Source organism: Pithys albifrons, chromosome 7 (assembly GCF_047495875.1).
Source record: "Pithys albifrons albifrons isolate INPA30051 chromosome 7, PitAlb_v1, whole genome shotgun sequence".
NCBI classification, from domain to species: Eukaryota; Metazoa; Chordata; class Aves; order Passeriformes; family Thamnophilidae; genus Pithys; species Pithys albifrons.
In genome coordinates, this window is record NC_092464.1 from 53,863,145 (window position 1) to 53,881,542 (window position 18,398).

General features: G+C 41.6%; 1 protein-coding gene across 3 annotated transcripts in view; it reads right to left on the minus strand.

The window, feature by feature from the left end:
• Positions 1-18,398, minus strand: part of TPK1 (thiamin pyrophosphokinase 1) — a 308,446-nt gene that overhangs the window by 68,215 nt on the left and 221,833 nt on the right. For all 3 annotated transcript variants that reach the window (XM_071559614.1, XM_071559615.1, XM_071559613.1), the window contains one exon: positions 1,678-1,789. In XM_071559614.1, coding sequence (XP_071415715.1) covers positions 1,678-1,789 — 112 coding nt within the window. The remainder of the gene's footprint in view (positions 1-1,677; positions 1,790-18,398) is intronic.

The following is an 18,398-nucleotide window of genomic DNA, read 5'->3' on the forward strand; positions in this document are numbered from 1 at the left end:
AGGTCCACATTTAGTTATGCCTGTAAGAAACCTGAAGAGGTTTATTACAGCACAGCGAGAATGATCAGCTTTAAGGAAACTGATATCTCAACCAACCCAGACAGAAAAACCATTTACTGTCCTTGCATCTCCCCTCTGAGCCCTCTTCAGCTGGCACAGCTAGACCAGCAATCCCTTTCTCCTTACCTTTAACAGGTGATGCAATCACTATTTAGCAGTAACAAAGTAACAAAGCTATGTCATCTGTGTATCTTTAAAATTATCATCTTTCTGATGAGCACCTTCTAATCCAATGGTATTTATGGCATTAAACTCAAATTCTGATACATCTGAAAAATGGCTTTTTAAACCAATAATAACAAACACATTGCTCTTCATGCTGCAACCTCACAGCATCAATCACATCCTGATCCACAGAGTAGCCTTTTGCAGTATGACAGAGGCTTCAGAGATGCTCCTTTCATTAACATGATGTTGGTTGGAGCTTTTGTTATCTCACTCTGGCAGGTATAACACTTTCTGAGAAATCAGTACTTCAGTGCAATGGGCCAACAAAATCTGCTGCACAGCAGGATATGAGCAGATGTAGAGTCAGTGCCTTATTTGTCAGCTGTGCTTATAGGTACAAACGAAAATATCTGATGCTTTCAAATTAAGAGAATGTCCCTTATCCAAAACATTCAACTCTTCCAATCCAGCATAAAAGGACAAACTCACTGCTAGCCTGACATCTCTTCACCTGGCAATTCCCTCACATCCCCAAATTAATGCCATATTTATATCTTTTATCATCAGTGAGCTCCTAAAGCCTTCCACCACCTTAACTGCACATGCTCAAACTCTCAATGGAATAAAAGTCCCCAGATTAGATGTTTTGCTGGCTGGTGCAGTGAGGGGCTCAGGCTCAGATTTTAGCCAACAAAAGCACTGCAAAATGTGCCAACCATGTGCCCTTTCTACATGGGATGGTTCTAAAGTCTGGCCACATCAATCAGACTGCAAGACCAGAGTCTCTCAATTACTGCTTTGCTTCCCCTTAAGTTTTAATGAATCATTATTGAAAATATACCATTACTCTACTGTGTATATACATTCTGAATGACTCAGGGATGGAGGAAAGGGCAGGAGGATGAAGTTGTTTCTTTTTTTTTTTGTTTTGATCCTGAAACCTCCATTCTTTACAGATAAATGTCCTTAGTTCTAGATCAAATGCTCTTTTCCACTTTAAAATAAGAAAAATGATCTATTAATTCACAGCTGACGAACAGACAACATACATGAAGCAGTTCAGGGGAAGTGAGGTAGCTTTAATAATCTGTATCACACTATTATTTGTCTGTTGTAAGTTTATGGCTTATCAGCAGGAGTTTAGACACTCCTGGCTTCTCCTCCCTGGAGGGCAACACATTAAGATGGTGATGTATCATGACTTCAACAAATGTTCTATTTGAAGAGCACAATGACTCCCACATGGAAAACATGTTTCTACTTGTGATACCTTAGGTTTAAACATATTTATCTTCTTTTCTTGTAACCCCCCCTTCATTTCTAGGAAAAAAACCAATGTCCTGGCAGGGATTTGGTGCCAGGCTCCACCTTCCAGGTTCTGCACTTGTGACACTGGTGTAAATGCAGGGTTAGGATACCAAACCCACCATCCCAGAGGCTCTGACTTACTGAGGTTCCACTTGAGGCCGGTGGTGGTGACGCTGTCGCAGGAGTTTCCAATGGGGATGAGGCCACACCAGGCGCCTTCCAGGCCCGTGTCCACACGCAGCTCGTGCTTGCCCTGCAACACAGAAAGGCTCCTGCACTCAGTGCCTGCCAGGCATCCAATGGCATTGCACTCAGTGCCTGCCCTGCAACACAGAAGGGCTCCTGCACTCAGTGCCTGCCAGGCACCCAATGGCATTGCACTCGGTGCCTGCCCTGCAACACAGAAGGGCTCCTGCACTCAGTGCCTGCCAGGCACCCAATGGCATTGCACTCGGTGCCTGCCCTGCAACACAGAAGGGCTCCTGCACTCGGTGCCTGCCCTGCAACCCAAATGGGCTCCTGCACTCGGTGCCTGCCCTGCAACCCAAATGGGCTCCTGCACTCGGTGCCTGCCCTGCAACCCAAATGGGCTCCTGCACTCGGTGCCTGCCCTGCAACACAGAAGGGCTCCTGCACTCGGTGCCTGCCCTGCAACACAGAAGGGCTCCTGCACTCGGTGCCTGCCCTGCAACACAGAAGGGCTCCTGCATTCAGTGCCTGCCAGGCACCCAATGGCATTGCACTCGGTGCCTGCCCTGCAACCCAAATGGGCTCCTGCACTCGGTGCCTGCCCTGCAACACAGAAGGGCTCCTGCACTTGGTGCCTGCCCTGCAACACAGAAGGGCTCCTGCACTCAGTGCCTGCCCTGCAACTCAAATGGGCTCCTGCACTCGGTGCCTGCTCTGAAACATAGAAGTGCTCCTGCACTCGGTGCCTGCCCTGCAACACAGAAGGGCTCCTGCACTCGGTGCCTGCCCTGCAACACAGAAGGGCTCCTGCACTCGGTGCCTGCCCTGCAACACAGAAGGGCTCCTGCACTCGGTGCCTGCCCTGCAACACAGAAGGGCTCCTGCACTCGGTGCCTGCCCTGCAACCCAAATGGGCTCCTGCACTCGGTGCCTGCCCTGCAACCCAAATGGGCTCCTGCACTCGGTGCCTGCTCTGAAACATAGAAGTGCTCCTGCACTCGGTGCCTGCCCTGCAACACAGAAGGGTTCCTGCACTCGGTGCCTGCCCTGCAACCCAAATGGGCTCCTGCACTCGGTGCCTGCCCTGCAACCCAAATGGGCTCCTGCACTCGGTGCCTGCCCTGCAACCCAAATGGGCTCCTGCACTCGGTGCCTGCCCTGCAACCCAAATGGGCTCCTGCACTCGGTGCCTGCCCTGCAACCCAAATGGGCTCCTGCACTCGGTGCCTGCCAGGCTCCCAAACGCATCTGCCGGCAAATAAACAGCACTGGGATGGAAACAGGGCCAGAGTGTCCCCCAAGGGTTCATAAACACAAAAACTCAGACCATTAACGCTTTCAGAGAGAGGAGAGATGTGTGCTTAAGTTCCAGACTTCAGGTCTGTCAAGAGTTTGTTTCTAGGCTTTTCTAAACAGAATGTGGCTTTGCCCCTCCTTCTCTGGCACTTTTTGAGTAGGCACTTTTGTCAAAGCAAGGCTCTCTACTCCGTGAAATGAAGGCATCTTGATCTATTCATTCATTTTTCCCCTCCTCTAAACAGCTGTTTCACTTCCTAAACAATGCTAGTCAAAGTGACACCCAAACTCCCTCATTATTCTGACAACATCTGTAAAATTTCATGTACTTCTGCAGGCATGTACTCCTCCCAGAAGGATGAATATGTGCAGAAACTTAACTAGGTGCTAAAGAAATTAACTTAAATATTTAGAATAATGTGCTTACAGTAAGAACAAAACTGAAATTAAAAAAAATTGTACAGACAAAAGATTGTCTAAGATAAAGTTATCTTGTAACTATCAAGTTCATGGGATGCAGGAGAAACAACAGCTATTAATGATGATGGATCTGTAACAAAACTCTTAATTAGCACTTATAGACCCTGTGTGAATATCTTGCCACGTATCAGCATCTGAACAGCAGCAAGGGAGTGGATATAGTGGAACTCTTTTACAGAATGAAAAAAAGTGCTGAGTGTTATAGTTCTGGCACAATTTGTGTTCTAGGAAACTAAGGAAGTGTTTATGGAAACTAGTTACAAGAAAACAGCAAATGCAAAGCAGTGACAAGATCAGTGAAGAACTCGCCCTCTGGTCTCTTCTGTCAAATAAACATGGGCTTCATAGGGGGAAGTTAAGAATCTTTAAAGAGTGATTTCTTTGGGGGTTTATTTTATTCTACTGTGGATGCACAGGCAAGTGAAACTCTTGAGCCTGTCTTTTAAAGTCTTCATCACTATAAATAACATTATATATGCCTAAATATAAATAGACCAAAACAAAAGAACTCTCTGAAAGCCAATGAGTATTCAGTGAGTGCTTTGTTAAGCAAGAAACCAAAGTTTTATACCAAGAGAAAGAAAAAAGAACAATTGAACTATAAAAATCAAGTAAATGTCCCAAGCAGCAAAAATATCATCTCACAGATTTTCTTAGGAGAATGTATTTAAGCTTTTTTCTCATGCCTTGTCCTGTCATGTGCTCATTTCAGATGCTCTTGCACATACAGAGTCACTATTTAGAAAGGCAAAATATGTTGTTGCTGAGACATTGATGTCTGAGGCGTTCAACAGCCTCTGCTGTTAATGCCAAACGCATTATGAAGAAACAACTCCAATACATGTCATGCTCTCAGCTAACAAATGAACCTTGGCAAAGCCGTCAATTAGGGAGTATCAGATTGCAGAGCTGCAGTCTATTTGATTGTTTGCAGAGGAACAAGAAACCAATCCAATACCATCTGTCTTCTGGGGGTGTCCAGCTCCTCCTGCGGCTGAGCCACGTGTACCTGTGGTGTTGGGAACACTCACCTACAAAGCCAGAGCTGGAACACGGGCAGGTGTGATAACCTTTTACTGTGCAATATGCCATGGCACTTGTGCCACTGCACAGAGGGAGGAGGACAGGGAGAGGAGAGCTGCAAGGACAAGCTCTCGTGTTATACCACTGCAAATATTGGCTATAATGAACCTGATAACAAAGGAGAGACGAAGGGTGGGACTCTCTATTCCCTTCAGTAGCTCTGAGCAGCAAACTCACCATATTAGAATCATAGAATGGATTGGGTTGGAAAAGACCTCAGAGATCATCAAGTCCAACCCTTAGTCCAACTCCAGTCCCTTTACCAGATCATGGCACTCAGTGCCACGGCCAATCTCAGGTTAAAAACCTCCAGGGATGGGGAATCCACCCCCTCTCTGGGCAGCCCATTCCAATGCCTGATTACTCTCTCTGGAAGGAATTTTTTGCTGCTCTCCAACTTCAATTTCCCCTGGCAGAGCTTGAGCCCATCGTGCCCCCTTGTCCTATTGCTGAGTGCCTGGGAGAAGAGACCAACCCCCACCTGGCTAGAACTTCCCTTCAGGCAGTTCCAGACAGTGCTGAGGTCACCTCTGAGCCTCCTCTTCTCCAGGCTAAACACCCCCAGCTCCCTCAGCCTCTCCCCACAGCACTTGTGTTCCAGTCCCTTGACCAGCCTCGTTGCTCTTGTCTTCATCCATTAGCAAAGGAATAGAAAAAGCAGATGTAAATGTAGGTGGCCCCACAGAGAACCTGATTAAGTTCTGTGCCCTCAAAGTCTGTGTCTAACCACTATAGGATTGCATTTCCTATTTTATGACATTCTGGCCCAGCTTACAGATAAGGAAATAATTCAGTAGAAATTCATGCAGAAACCTGTTTTCCTCTGCTCATGAAATAAATCTTTAAACCAAAAGATGCCAGTACCAGAGGCTCACCAATATCTAGCATTTCATCAGGAGTCTTTTAATGTCTGGTGCCTCCCTAAAATCCCAGTTTTCTCATTCCAGTGATTATGTCAGAACATGGACTCTCTTCCCGAAAAGGACGTTTTCTCAGTTGTTAAGAGGAATTTCAAACCAGGAGCCCAAAGGGCTAACCCAAGGCAGCAGCTAAACAGGAATTGAATTAAATATTGAAATGCAAATTTTATTTCTTTTTAAAAAGCCTCTCAACTGCTAGGGCAAACATATCTTAGGGATTGATTCACTAATATTACAGAAGTCAGTTTTTAAGACTTTTTTTTAATAAGTCAGTAAGAGATCTTAATATTACTGGTGACAATGGAGACAGAAAAGGGATATGAACTTTAGGAAAAACCAACCAAACAAAAGAATTCCAAGTAGCCACTATTTTTTTTCCAAAAAAGATGAACCAACCATTGTATTTACACAGTACTCAAATATTCAAAGCACTGTGAACCTCCCATGGGGAAATCAGTGCCCAAACTTATCTTCAAATTTTTGAGTACAGATTTCCCAGCCAAGCAAGATGGAACTGATATTTGCAGGAGGAAAGAGGATCAGAGCTTGCAATCTGCAAATATAAGTAATAATTTGTTCTATTTAGTTTTGTGTGATTAAAAGAACAATTATATACCGGTGCTTAAAATATCAAACTGTTTTCAGTTTCTGCAGAACTTAAAGTTCAAAAACTAGGTTTAAAAAGAAAACCAAAGTTTGACTAAATAAATCCCCTCCTTCTTAAGTTTTTTTTTTTTTTTGCCTCTGTAGGAGGTAACAGAAATATTTTCACATTTAACTTCAGAATCAAATATTACCATGTTTGAATGATCCTGGTGATAAAAGAATGGCAAATAATACAGCTGCATTGATTTTTATCTTATTAAGTCAGTTTTGAAAAACATTGATCAATCTTCAGCATCGATTTTTTTTTCCCCTTCATTTTGCCTCTGATGCTGGGAAATAAGATCAATTTCTGAGTTCACCAATAAGAAGGAAATGTCAGAAGATATTTTTAAGAATTCTTCATCCACACAGGTTAAACTTTTCCTTTGGATTCTAATGCCTTGTGTTATAAGAAAAGAGGGAAACCTGGAACTTGGCAGGCTGAAACGCAGGGGAGAGGCACAAAGTTAAGTTGCTGGGGAAGAATAAGAATTAAAATTAAGATTTAAAAAAACAAATGAAGAAAGACATTGCAACTAGATCTTGGAAACTGTTGAAGAACTAAGACATGTGAAGGTAACAGGGAAGGAAAAGGAAGGAGTTACCTCATTAGAGGACAAGGCAACCTTATTCTGATTTTTGGGTTGCCTTGATAGTTCCTCCAGTATAAACTAATCCAATTAATAATTTGAGTACTAGAAATCACTGATTTCCTAAAAGCTGTACTTTCACCTGTGCTTGCTGTGAGACCTGGGACTACAGAGAAACAGGATTTCGCGAGACCTGGCCAACTGCTCCACTGGCTAGATCTTGTTTTCCATGATCCTTTGATAAAACACCTCTTTTCTATTAGCTTTATTTCCATGATTACTCCATAGATGGCAGCACACACTTGAGAGCAACAGCAGCAAAAAGCTAAATACAGATATCATAGTGCTACCCAGGGAAAAGGCAAACCCCACAATCTGTTTTAGTACATAAACATCTGGGTGCAGAAAATGGTACACAGATAAAAGGCTCAGCGGATGGGTGGGAATCAACACAATCACCAAAGACTGCAGGAGGAGGAGGAGGGAAGGAACAAGCATGAAACAAAGCCAAGAACATTTATGTTTAACATCAAATATTATGACTGGCAATAAAGTAAAAACAAAGTTCCAGAAATATTTCTACTAATCATTAGTTGTTCAAGAGCTTGACTTAACAGTAATAAAAGCTTTCAGGCTGAGGTTCTGAGCAAGACAAATACAGCCAATTTTTAGAAAAGGATGTACTTAAGAAGAGCCATTTTGTTATAACCCTAAAATACCAGCAAATTGTCTTTTCACACAAATACACATAGTGCCAAGTTGCTATTATTATGTGAATGCTATTCAAAGAACATTTTCTGAGCCAACCAGGCTTTTTGCTGTTCAAAATAAAAGCATTCACAGTTCCAGCAAAAACTCAGAAGACTAAAAGCTCTTTACTGTCATATCAATGACTGCTTAAAGACATGTAGAAAAACCTGCAAATTTATTATACCTCAAAATACTATTGAAAACTATTGGACCCAATCCTGCCAATCCCTACCATGAAATGTTTGCAGAGTTCCTGCACTGACATGGACAGAGTTCAGTTCATCAGTTATTTGCCACACAGAGCCTCACCAAGGCTCCCCTTCAAGAGGAGCACTTCATAAAAATTCCTTTATAGTGAATAAATTCCCAGGCAGGAGAACAAGAATATATTAAAATCATTATTAGACACAATTAATGAACACAGCTGCTTCGAAGCAATTTATGACAAGGGTCCAGAAGGAAATCCCTGTGGAGTGAGTGCCACTAAAGTGAAAAGATTTACTGTGCCCTGAGGTTACAAGTGTAAGTGGTTGCTACTGTGTGTCTAATGTACAGATTATCCACAGAGAGCAAACGACTCCAGAGTTTCAGAGAGTCACACATGGACAGGGTGAGCCTGTGAAACCAACTCTGTCCTCTGCAGTCCATGCAGGTGACAAAATCCCAGCAATCACAGGTGAAAAAGTGTGAAGTTGTATTTCTCTCTGGATACTGCAAGCAGTTAAAACTGCCAACAAGTGTAGACACTGCCAACAGGCACACAAAATGAAGGGATGAAAACATTTCATCAAGCTAAAAAAGATATCTGGGAATACAAAAGCTGCTTTAAAAAGGAGTTTCGTTAGTTTAATTTCTTTTCACAGACTTATCTTAGAGATTGACAAATGTCATAAATACTAATTCTTGTTCTACTCTGAACACCATCCAAAAGAAAACCTCATTCTGTTGAAGCTTCCCACTTGCACATGAAATCCCACAACATTTTCTCCAGTTCTCCATAAAACAATGGAAAACACACCGCAAATGCAGAGTGAAACTACAATAAGAATTTACTGGTCCTTCTCTCATTCCAAGCAAGCCTCAGACTGGCCCAGTGTGACATTTTATCCTTGAGCTTGTGCATTTGATGCCCTATCCTCAGCAGACTCATCATTACAGGTTTAATTAGCATTTTTAGTGATGCCTTAAAAAAAATCAGAACCATTTTCTTTATATCCATTTATGAGACTACAGAGTATAATAGATTGCAGATAGGAGTGAAAAGTAGACAAGCTGCTGAAGATTTCATATTGCCTGTATAATTATTATGCAATGCTGCAGTTAAGTTGTCAGCCTGGAGGGGCCTTCACTAAGGACACTAAAATACTCTGTAATTCCTCAGTGATAAAAAAATACAGCATAATCTTTCTCATTATCCATCAGTTCATAATAAATTTAGTGTCACTGACCATTCTCTTTTGGGCATTTCTGCAGGGAAAGAGTCCATAAGATCCCCTATCTAGACTTCATTCTCTTGTTTTCCTGGGTATTGGAGAAGCATGGGAGTTAATCCAGACAACAGGGTATTATTCACTTAACTTGTGGCAAGGGACAATTTCTTCATCACATAACTGAATTGCTAAGTGTTTCTAGAAGGCACCTTAAGATAAGAACACACAGAATTCAAATCTGTTTATCTGTTCTCAGAAGCTTTTCTGCTCCAAAATCTCCCCTGGAAATCTGTACTGCATAAGTAAGAAGAATGATCAGTGTGCTGCTGGCCAAGACCTTCTTTCAGTTTCTTGTACATCCATATGATGTGCCCTTGCTTTTTTATGTGCTGTACAATGCAGCAAATCATGAGCCCACAAATCCTCTTATAAACCACCATCCTTTTAGTAGAACTGCCTTCATCTTCAGGGCTTTCATGTTCGGATTAGGGGCTTCATAAAAGCCTGGCTTCTGTAATTTCTTTGGTGCCAACAAACTGATGAACAGAATTCTTTTCATTGGGTAGTGGAATCTCACAAATGCTCCCTTCTCAGTTTCATTTCTGACTGTTACCTTCAAATACCTCAAGGCAAGAAAGAAAGAGGCTTGAAGTAGCAAAGAATGAACTTTGGAGACAATTTTGCACTTTCTTGATCTCTCTCCCAGGAAGAAATAATTTGGTGATATTATAAAGATATTCATTGACCCAGGATAAGAAGCCAAATCTATTTTCAGGAGACAGGAAAATAGCTTCTGCTTTGTAACAGCAGACTTTGAAGAAGTGTTATACCCCAAATCCTGTGCTAGCAAGGACTAACTGCTTCTCTCTACACCTGTGAAACTCAAACACGTGTTGTTCAGGTCAGGAAGAACAAATATAATCAAAGAAATTTCAAGCTGGCCATGCAAATACAGAATTCCTCCCCCTCCCCCCTGTTTTCTTGTATAACTCAGTAGTCAGTTGGAATTACAGTCCACACAAAAATCCTTTATTGGAGTGGTGGGGAAACAGAACACTGTTCTGCTCTGAGCTCCACTTTGCTCCTTTATGAGTCACACTTGGATAGAGGTGTGAAGTTTATTGGCAATAGCCCTTTTGTAACAAATAAAGCTTTCCATTTCAGTGGGATCAGCACTCCTGTCATCACTGTCACCACTGACAGGTTTGGCACTCAGAATACAGAGGAATTTGCACAAGCACTAAAATCATTCAAAGTAGGCCAACCTGAGTCCTAAATATTTGACAGTGATTTCTTACCATAAACAAATACACTCAGTCCCTGGCATCTTTTCTCAAGAATTTGAATGCTGAATGCACCTTCCCAGCACCCCATATGTCATCAGAGTTGCAGCTCTGAGGGAGCATCCCAACAGAATTGTAGCTTTATTTAAAATACCAAAAGGCAGAAAGAAATTGTATTGTACAGCACACAATGAAAGAACAAGAATCCCAGGAGGCATTTACCTCAGACCTATGTGGAGGACCTCTTATATCCCCCAAATGAGTGCTCAAAATTATTAACATGCTGATAGCATACTCAGCCTTAGCATGAAATGGCTGAGTAGTAAACTTGTGCTACAATGAGAAAAAAAGGTCAACAGAGGTGCCACCCTGGATTTTAAGACAGCAAACTTTCAGCTGCTCAAGGAGCAGTGTCCCCTGGGAATCTGTTTTTGAGGGCTCAGGGGTTCACAAGTGCTGGGCAAATTTTAAGAACCACCTTTCAAAAACACTGGAGCAGGAAAGAAAGGGTTTTTCCAGTATGTTAATAGCAAGAGGAGGTCCAAGGAAAACATTGGACCAACACTTGCCGAGGATGGTCACTAAAGGAGCCAGCAGATATTATGGCAGGACCCTCCTCAAAGTATATGCACTTGCTCAGCTTTGCTGTATGCTTATTAACATTTCAGCCAAATTTTATAAGGGCACATTCACATTGGGAATTATTGACACAAACACTCATCATTATTTAAGAAAAACTAAGTGTTGGTGTCTGTGAATGTATCTGTCTGTCCATTTGTTTGTATCACCACCTAATTTAGGAGGGGGGAATCTAAATCTACCTCCTCTCAGTTTAAATTATCATCCCTTGTCCTGTCACAACAGGCCTTGGTAAAAAGTCTCTCTCTGTCTTCCCTATAAGGTCCCTTCTATATCAAAAATGGTGCAAGAAAGTCTCCCCAAAGCCTTCTCCAGGGAGAGCTGAACAACGCCAACTCTCAGCCTTTCTTCATAGGAGAGATATGCAGAAAGTATTTAGCCCAATATCATCTGAAAATGTCTAATGAGAAACAAAGTTTTAAAGCAGAACTTTTCTTTCCAAACCACTTGAACCACCTTTTTTTTTTTTTTTTAATTAACAGACAACTAAATCAGAATTGATTGTGTGAGGACTGCATAACAGAACTGAGAGAGCAAGAAAAGGTTCATTACTTTCAAGTTTCTTCTGACATAATTTCAGAAGATCAGGTTTCAAACTATCTGGAATATATTGCAATCTTAATTTGAGTGACCAAATTTCAACCAAGGCACCTCTAAAAAAAGAAAACAACCAAAGAACAGCTAAATCATTTACATGCATTGTCTCAGACTTTGAAACAGGCAGCAATAAGTATTCCTGGTTCAAAATAAGCATCCCATGTGGAGACACTCATTTTCACACACAGGACGTGCAGAGAGACCCTTTCCAGAAGCAGGACAAGCAGAGACTACCACTCTACACTGTTTTCTGCAAATGGGAAGCTCAGGATATGAAGCTCTTCTGAAATACTTTTCTGATATGGGTCTTAGACTTCCCTCATCTCCCACACTCTGCTCCACTCAGTGAAGACTTTGAATCTGCTTCTTAACAACCACGACTCAAGAGCAGCTGCAGAGAAGCCCACAATGGCTCACTGGAATCCAGACAAGAAACTTCCCACTTTCATGGCTGTTCATTTAAGGAGGTTTTGGAGAAAAGTTCAGACTCATTCCTGACAGGCTGCTGGAGTGGGAAACAATTCTCTGTGGGTTCCTGGGTCACTGCTGTGAGAGCTGGGGATGTAACAGCATCATCAGGAAGCCTTTGCACAGTGGTGACAGAGGTAAGTTCAGCAGCTCCTGTCTCAGTCCAGACTCTGCACAAACAGAGCGACTTCTTCCCATTTGAAACAAAAATTAAGAGCCTACAATAGAGATACAGGACAGGAGCTGAGATGCAACAGGCAGCTGTCAGTCACCACAGCCATACACAACACTTCAGTGGAGAACTCTCCAGACAGTTGTGAAAAACCAACAAGGTTTGTGAGGCCCTTCAGGAGGGCTGAACATGCACAATCAGCCCCACCTGTTATGGCTGCAGGGCCAAGCACAGTGGCAGGATGAAACCAGAGAGACAGCTTAATGTATTCACAGAATCTCTCTGGAGAAATCATCCATTTTTTTCTGGGGTGTTTTGGAGTTTTCTGCCAAAAAACCCAATGGAGATGAATGCAGAGTGTCCAGCCTTGGTCAAGACTACACTGGCTAGTCAATACAGCCAAGAAATATTAAGCACATCAGACTTTGAAATAGCCCTCAAGAGAAAGAAAGAAACATATGCTGGTTTCAAACCTAATTCACCTTGACTGCTGGGGGAAACAGTATGTTTTTGTTAAAAGATAAGAAAACAGGCACCTCAGATTTCTTTTGGAAGTTACTAGAGGACCCCTCTCTAATCTGGGATTACTCCCATGAAACACCCACCCACAATAACATTGATTGAATCTATAGGTTTTCTACAAGACCCTTGTTAGCTAACTGAGGACCATTTGCCTAGAAAATTACTGAATATCTAGAGTGGATGAAATGCAGCAGGAGGTGCTACATGGACATTTTGTGAAAGGATATTTAAATAATAAACAGGCTAAGTTCATTTGCTTTTGCTTTAGCATAGTTAATGCCAAAAAAGTTGGCTAATATGTTGCTTCATTCAGCTAGTGCTGCAGGCTTCTCTATATTCTACAATGTGCTACTATAAATTACTGATGATATTTGAGCTTAATTTAGAAAGTGTATATTAAGACCCGAAAACTGTGTCATTTCAACTAATTAATATGAGAAATTAATGTCTCAGTAATTTTTTTTTCAAATGAGGTTCATCAGAGGTCAAATATGACATTACATATAAGATGAGATATGTTAGTACTAATTTTGGCCATATGTGGACAATAAAATAGTCTGTGCTTGTCTTAGCTTTGAGGTAGAATGAGGTTTGGAAAAGACTTGTTTGTGACTATGTTGAACAACTTGTACTTAACATAACAACTATTCTTGGCCTTCATCACTTTAAACCAAACAATTCCAACTTGTCTTTTTGGGATACCAGGAAGAAGGGAAGTTCTAGCCAGGTGGGGGTTGGTCTCTTCTCCCAGGCACTCAGCAATAGGACAAGGGGGCACGATGGGCTCAAGCTCTGCCAGGGGAAATTGAAGTTGGAGAGCAGAAAGAAGTTCTTTGCAGAGAGAGTGCTCAGGCATTGGAATGGGCTGCCCAGAGAGGGGGTGGATTCCCCATCCCTGGAGGTTTTTAACCTGAGATTGGCCGTGGCACTGAGTGCCATGATCTGGTAAAGGGACTGGAGTTGGACCAAGGATTAGACTTGATGATCTTGGAGGTCTTTTCCAACCCAATCCATTCTATGATTCTAAGAAAAACAAAAAAAATCAGGTCTGCCCTCTAAATTTGCACAGTGTTTTTTTCTCCATGTCTCCTTCTCCCCTTTGCTTTTCTTAGGACAGTTTCAGGCAGCAACTTATCAGCCTCAAAGGCTAATAAATCCTTGAGATAAGTGTTTTCCGGTAGTTTCAAGAAAACATTAGTTCTGATCAAAGTGAGGTCCTGAGAACACCAAGAGGGTGTCATACCCCAGTTGGGTTTAATTTTCTGTCGTTCAAATCCTTCCCTTGTCTGTTGGTAAAGACAATAAAAGCGCATCAAAATATATACATGTTTTACTGCATCAGGATATCTGTTGTCACACCTGGGCCGTAAGTGCTATGCTAAATTTTAAGTAAAATCCACAAACCTTCAATTTTAGCTAAATTATCTTCTGGTGACCAAACTGGAAAGGCAGTTGTTTCCTCCGTCTGCTTTCTGTCAGCCTAACTGGAAGCTGGCACTTAGATTTCATGCAGGAAAATAAAAAGGAAAAGAACAAAGAACTCAAATGTCTAAAATGCTTCCCACTTCTGCAAACACAGACAGCAGAAATGTCACACTTGACTGTGATAAGTGAGACTAGAGAATTTAAAGCAGAGTTTTATTGGGGCAGCAGAACTTTTATCCAGCTGGAGTGAAACTGCTGGCAAACAAAAAGGATAAAGCTTTTGAGAATTTAAATAAGAGTGAGAAAGAAGGCTGACAGGTGCTAAGGAGCACTCAGGCCACACAAAGACATCTGCCAGAGACTTCAGCAACATAAGGGTAACTTTGAATCCAGTAGTGGAGGACAAGGCAAAAAATTAGAGTTTAAATGAAGGAGGTGCAAGCTGAAATCACAGAAGGAATTTTCATGGAGAAAAAAAACCCCACCAGGGATTGAAAAAACTTAAATAATAGTACATCTACATGTATAAAATGAAGGAAAACAAAGGGTTAAAGCTGTAAAATAGAAACATCAGTACTACTAGACTTTTGCTACTGACAATTCATAGTGTGTTTAGAGTAATATTTTATTTCAGAACATTTTTTTAAATGCTGTGCAGTGGCACCAAACACTCCATGAATATTGTGGTTTATCTCAGTACATTGTAGAGAAAACAGGAATACAGCAAAACTCCAGCTCAGGATAAAGTTCTTCTTGAGAAGTTATCCATTAGGATACAGTGGAGGGATGAACAACGGCAAAGGTCTCACTTTTTAACTCGCACAACAAATCCTGGCTCAGAGGATGGCAGGGAAAATTCTGCATCCAAACAATTTGGTTCTGGCTGAGTGAAAGGACCTGTCACTCCCTGCCAAGGGAAAGCTGCACTTTGGAGGAGCTGCTGGTGAAGGAACCTGCAGAGACAGGTGTGCCCCCACCAGACAAACTTAAGGCCAACCATTGGACAGAATTCCAAGCAGCAAACAGCACCCAACTCCCCCAAACTGAAATTTAATCTTCTCAACACCAAATTTATCAAGTGCAACATTTTGTAACCTGCTTACAAAGTTAATGAACCCAGTTCACACATTGTATTTCTGCTCCATTTGATCTTTTCTCATCCTCTACATGTAAACTGGCCTCTTGCTATAACATTAAATAAACCCCAAAAATATACTGACACAGGGAAAAACCGACAGCAGCACAATCTTTTCACTGCACAAGCTGGCTCCTCTCACAATGATTACTTAAAGCTGGGCATGGCTACCAAGGCATGTTGCAAAAAATAACTATTCTAGTCATACCTAAAGTGTGTATGTAGCTTTAAATAATAAAATTAGTATTGTTCTACACTCCCTATACACCAACTTTGACTAAGGAATCAATAAATAATCAGATCAAATAATAAATTAAAAGCCTGTTTACTAGATTTCTACCCTCTCATTTCCTCCTGGATTATAACCATACCTATTTCTTAATTTAAAAAATAGTGTGCATGATGCTGACTTGTTCTAGAAAGAAACCCCTTTTTCTCGTAGGAAATGGTTACACCCATGTGCAAGGGAAGACAAAGTCAGATATGGAACAACCAGAAAGTTCAGACCCAACTTTAAATTCAAGCTTCCCCTCAGTTTTCAATGCTAAAATACAGGTTTGGTTTTCTACTATTGCAACATGTGACTTATCACAGAAACCTGCCCTCAAAGCAGCACAGGAGAAATATCTATAGAAGACATGTATGTCTGGTTTTAGTTCTAGAGTAAATCAGTATAACAGAAACAAAGCGGAGAAATGTCAGTGTCCCAGATTTCTGTACACAAAATCAAAATACACATCTGTGTCTTGTTCCTGCACAGCCTCTCTACCTGCCTGCTGGATGTCTGAGGGCTCCCTCCCTTTGAACAGCTGCTGAAACTGAAACCACACCTGGATTACAAGGACTGCCCTGCAATTGCCCCACATGACGGATTGTCTTCAGCTCAGGCATCGCTCCTAACAGACAGCTCTGCCCCTGAGGGCCCAGCAGCACCTGGGAATTCCAGCTACAAACTTAGCAGTGGATCTGCTTTGCAAAGGGGTTAATTCTCCATACATCAGAATTCCCAGCTGCTTCATTGCTTATGCCCTTTTCCACCTGCTGTCTTTGCAGTGATCAGCCGTGTAATCCTTAAATTTTGCTTCACAATGTACAATTGGTGGGAAGTTTTCATCAGAGAACCTACTGATATCCTCAATGAATTTTAAAAATCTCCAGAGATTTTTTTCACATTTTTTCCCCTACCCCCATCCTGGAAAACAAAGATTCACAGACTCTCAGACTATTCTGAGTTGGAAGGGACCCACAAGGATCATCGAGTCCAACTCTTCAGTCAATGGCCCACACAGGGGATTGAACCCATGACCTTGGCATTATTACAGCCAAGTTTTAACCAACTGAGCTCATCTCAGTTTAGTATCTAACAAAATCAAGACCTAACAAAACTTAACCTTGAGTTATTACCCAAACCTCGAGTTACTGCAGATACATCTACAAGAAATGCAAGCCTGCTCTCAGGATATTGCAGCTCAAACTACTAATGGGTGATGTTAAAAATGCCACTGTTGCCTGATGTCACCAGCTGAGGTAGCCTTAAATCCACTCTAAGTTTGGGGAGTTTCTTTTCATCACCAAGCACTCTGGGACACAGATTTCTTTCATTCCTACCCTTTTCCTTCTCCATACTTTGTGTCCATACACATAACTGTATAGATGGGATTTGAATATTTTCAGACTTCATTTGTGTGTTTCATGAAATGTCTAAGTATCCAAAACTTTTGGATTTAAAATTGAAAAACCAGGAAGAGTGACAAGGAAACACTTGCCTATAAATATTCTCATGAACTGTTCAGGCCATCACTGAAGGGAATGTCAGCCACAAAGTCAGGCTCTGGACAACGAGCAGTGTGTTTTCCACTACAATGTTTCTGTACAGAAGCAATCCTGCCCAAGAGCAGAAGGGTTTTGGGAATAACTACCCTCCTTCCCTAAATTCAAAGACCAGAGGTAAATGCTTCTAGTGCAATGTGTTCCCTGGGATCATATTGCATGTTTTCTGAATCACTTATTTCCCTGCAGGTGGGACACACAGAACTGTCACCACATGTGATGTTTACCAACATAAATCTCTATAAAGCATTGAATGGAACATTCAATAGCCCATTCTATAAATTGTGTGTAGTTAAATTTGGGAAGGGCAATCTCTCTAAAACCAAAGGTGAACTTTTCTAGTACAACTTTTCTGCACCATGGAGTCAGGGATTCCATTTTTGCCTATATTCCAAAAAGGACACATTTGATAAATGGCACAGTACCTAAACATAATTTTTTTTCCAAATTGCAAATACTGTTAACCCGCAATTTTAAAGATATCTAGAATGTGATTTGAGATTCTTACAAAGCCTAAAGTCCTTAAGCCTCTGCCTGTATGACACAGATCCCACAGAGATACAGATCTACAATCCCATTCACATAGTGCATGTTTTTACATACTATGGAAAGGAAAAACTCTGCTCAGAAAGATTAAATTCTAATGTTTTCTAAGTTAAAGAAAAGCTGCTATGCTGTGTAAAAGGAGGAAACTCTGATTCACTGTTCATTGAAGCTGAATATGAACACAGATGTGGGCTGGACAATAAAAACAGGGTGTGTACCGGGGATTTATTATGTGAAATACAGGAGGATAACACTGTTCCTAAATCAGGCCACCAGCTGATCACATCCACACAGCTGAGAGATGAGTAACTATTTGCTGTAGGCACCTCTCCATGCAGCAAGGGAGAAATAAGGCTCCATTTCTTTTGCTTCCATAACAAAGGCTTCTGACTTTGGTTAAAAAACCTGGGTGACAGTAAGACTGAGAGGTCAGACAGAAAACAACATCAGAGTTCACCACAGGAATTTATTACCATAACCTTGCTCGAAATTTAAAGTGCTTTCTGCTTCATGGGTAAACAGAATATTCCTGTTGCACCTCAAGAATTTCTTGCTGCCTTCACATCATCGTGCAAAAGTATTTCAAGACATTTCTAAAAATGCATAATCTCTTCATATGCAAAAATATTTTCAGACATTTCCTGAAATGCATAATCTCTTACCACTGCCATCTGCAGAGCCAGAACAGAAGGAACAAACGTGTTCCAACTTTGTGAATGAAAGATCTCGTGTTTCAGTGACCAGACTCTGCAGTAAATGCCCATTAACCATCCAGCTGATAATGTTTAATTTTCCCCATTTCCTCAAAACCCTCGTTAATGACTTCTGCAAATTACTGGCACACAGTCAGTCTCAGTTTGCA